Genomic DNA, 2,500 nt, shown 5'->3' with positions numbered 1-2,500 from the left:
ACTAAAAGTAGGGCACTTTTGTAACCATCGTATAAACATGATTTCTGACAAAAGAGCGCGCTAAAGGGGCTTCTATTATTATACATTGTAGTCACCATCTGCCTCCTTATTGGCTAAAAACTTACAGTTAATTCTGCAAAAGAATGCGAGTTACAGATTTTTAACTAATCTGCTAGTAAATTAAAGAATAATCTATAGATTGCACTGTTTACATCGCGCTTTTGTTGCGCAGTTTCACTGTTGTCACGTTGTTCTTGTGCTTTCAAGGCGCTTTTATTGCACTGTTGTCGCATTGCTGTTGTGTTCTTGTTGCATTGTTGTTGTGCTGTCGTCATGCTGTTATTGCGTTCTTGCTGTACTGTTGTTGTGGTAGTGTTGCGCTGTTGCTACGCTGTTATTGCGCTTGTGTCCCTCTGTTTTTGCACTGTTGTTGCACCCCTTTTTTGCTCTTTTATTGCGCTGTGGTTACGTTGTTGTTGCGCTGTTGTCGCTCTGTTGTCGCAGTGTTTTTGCTCTGTTGTTGCGCTGTGGTTGCGTAGTTGCGCTTTTGTCGCTGTTGTTGCGCTTTTGTAACGCTGTTGTTGCGCTGTCGTGCTGTTTTTGCTCTGTTGTTGAGCTTTTGTAACGCTGTGGTTGCGTTGTTGCGTTTTTGTCGCTGTTGTTGCGCTGTTGTGGCATTGTTGTTGCATTGTTGTTGCGCTGTTGCTCTGTCGTCGTGCTGTTTTCGCTCTTTTGTTGCGTTGTTGTTGCTTTGTTGAGCGCTTTGGTTCCTTTTTTTGCCTTTTAATTCTTGCTCAACCGTTTCTATTCTTTTTCTTTTCAGATGACAAAGTATCATGGCATCAGTTGTACTTTCCCTCTACAAAGTGTTCCAATAAGACCTTAGTCTCATTTTCAGACTTCCTGGAAAGTTTTCTGCCTTCGTCTTACCGCATTTGTTTTGTAAAGGGGTTTCAGCTCTTCTCTTTTTTCCACCCAGGTTACTATGTGCTGTTCATTGAGATGAATACAGGCAAATATTTGCAATAAATCTAGTTTTAAATTTTAAATTCCTTCCATTGATTTGTGATCGGGGAGCAACTACCACAAGTTAATTATCAGAAGTCGTTGTAATTTTTTCGAGCACGTGACGTAACAGAAAGTGGTCTATGGCGACGAAATAACCATTCCTTTCAAGAAATAAGATGCAATTTCCATTTACTCGTTTAACACAATGGAAATAAAAAAGGATAACTTTATTTCAATGCAACTTTTAATATGATCTCTTAAGACTGAGCACCCGAACAACATAATAACGCTAATAACAATAAGTTAGAAAACTCAATAACAGTTGTCAAAATGAAATATGACAGCTTACTTTCTTTCCAATCAAAATGTTACTTAAGCCCCGGCCAAACGACCACAACATGCCAACACAACATATCGCAACATTGTTGGGCGCAACATGTTGCGTGCGTTTGGCCATCTTGTTGCGACATGTTGGGCGAGCAACTTATATCACTAATAAGAGTTGCCCGCAAAATGAGGTGATATGACAGCTCACTTTATACTATCTTCAATATGAATTGTTACCGAGGTTACATTATCTTGTGCATGCGTCGTTCATATTAGCGAACTTTAGCAATGAGGACGAGAACGAGAACGAGGACTGGTATGACTCATTGGGCCCTGGAACGAGAACGTCGTCCACGGCGGCTTTTCGGCGGGAAAAAAAAAACATTTAGCAAACCGGTTACGGTACGTGGACGAGTCTCTTCACACAGTGAAAATCACCAGGGAAAATGTCTTTTAAAGAATTTCGTGACCTCCTTGTACTTCTCTACGGCGATGAAATTATTTCCGATGAAGAGTTTTTGCTACTTCACGATAGTTTCATCTCAAAGAATCCAGATTTTCCCCATGAAAACTATCAACAGTTTGATTTGGATTCTATGAACTCCGCAGAGTGCAAAGCAGAGTTTCGTGTCGAGAAACACGATCTCCCTCGCCTTGTTGCAGCCCTCCAATTGCCACCGGTGTTTAAATGCGTACAGAGGAGTATTTGTGACGACATGGAAGGCCTATGCATACTCCTCAAACGAGTTGCCTACCCATGCAGGCTCAGCGATCTGATTCCTCGATTTGGCCGACCAGTTTCTGTTTTAAGCCTGATCTCAAATGATGTCATCGACTATATTTATGACCTTCACGGGCACCGTGTAACACAATGGAATCGAGATCTTCTGAATCCTGGGGCTTTGCAGCGTTATGCAGACGCGATATCAGTAAAGGGAGCTCCCCTTGACAACTGTTTCGGTTTTGTAGATGGAACAGTCCGTCCCATTTCAAGACCAAATGAGCGTCAGAGAATTGTGTACAATGGCCACAAGAGGGTCCACGCCTTAAAATTCCAATCCTTGTCCCTACCAAATGGCCTTATTGGAAACCTATTTGGACCAGTTGGTGAGTTTATAATGAAAAGCTAGTGTTTTAAACTTTAATAAAACCCCTACCCCCCTTC

At 41.7% G+C, this 2,500-nt stretch overlaps 1 protein-coding gene across 1 annotated transcript in view; it reads left to right on the top strand.

Annotated features, from left to right (window-relative positions):
* The first annotated feature begins 1,768 nt into the window (after nucleotides 1-1,768).
* The window catches only part of LOC138037790 (uncharacterized), a 1,443-nt gene continuing 711 nt past the window's right edge, over nucleotides 1,769-2,500 (top strand). The window contains exon 1 of the mRNA XM_068883680.1: nucleotides 1,769-2,442. Coding sequence (XP_068739781.1) covers nucleotides 1,782-2,442 — 661 coding nt within the window. The 5' untranslated portion in view covers nucleotides 1,769-1,781. The remainder of the gene's footprint in view (nucleotides 2,443-2,500) is intronic.

The sequence above is a fragment of the Montipora capricornis genome, chromosome 2 (assembly GCF_036669925.1).
Source record: "Montipora capricornis isolate CH-2021 chromosome 2, ASM3666992v2, whole genome shotgun sequence".
Classification (NCBI taxonomy): domain Eukaryota; kingdom Metazoa; phylum Cnidaria; class Anthozoa; order Scleractinia; family Acroporidae; genus Montipora; species Montipora capricornis.
This window is presented reverse-complemented; position numbering and strand designations above follow the sequence as displayed.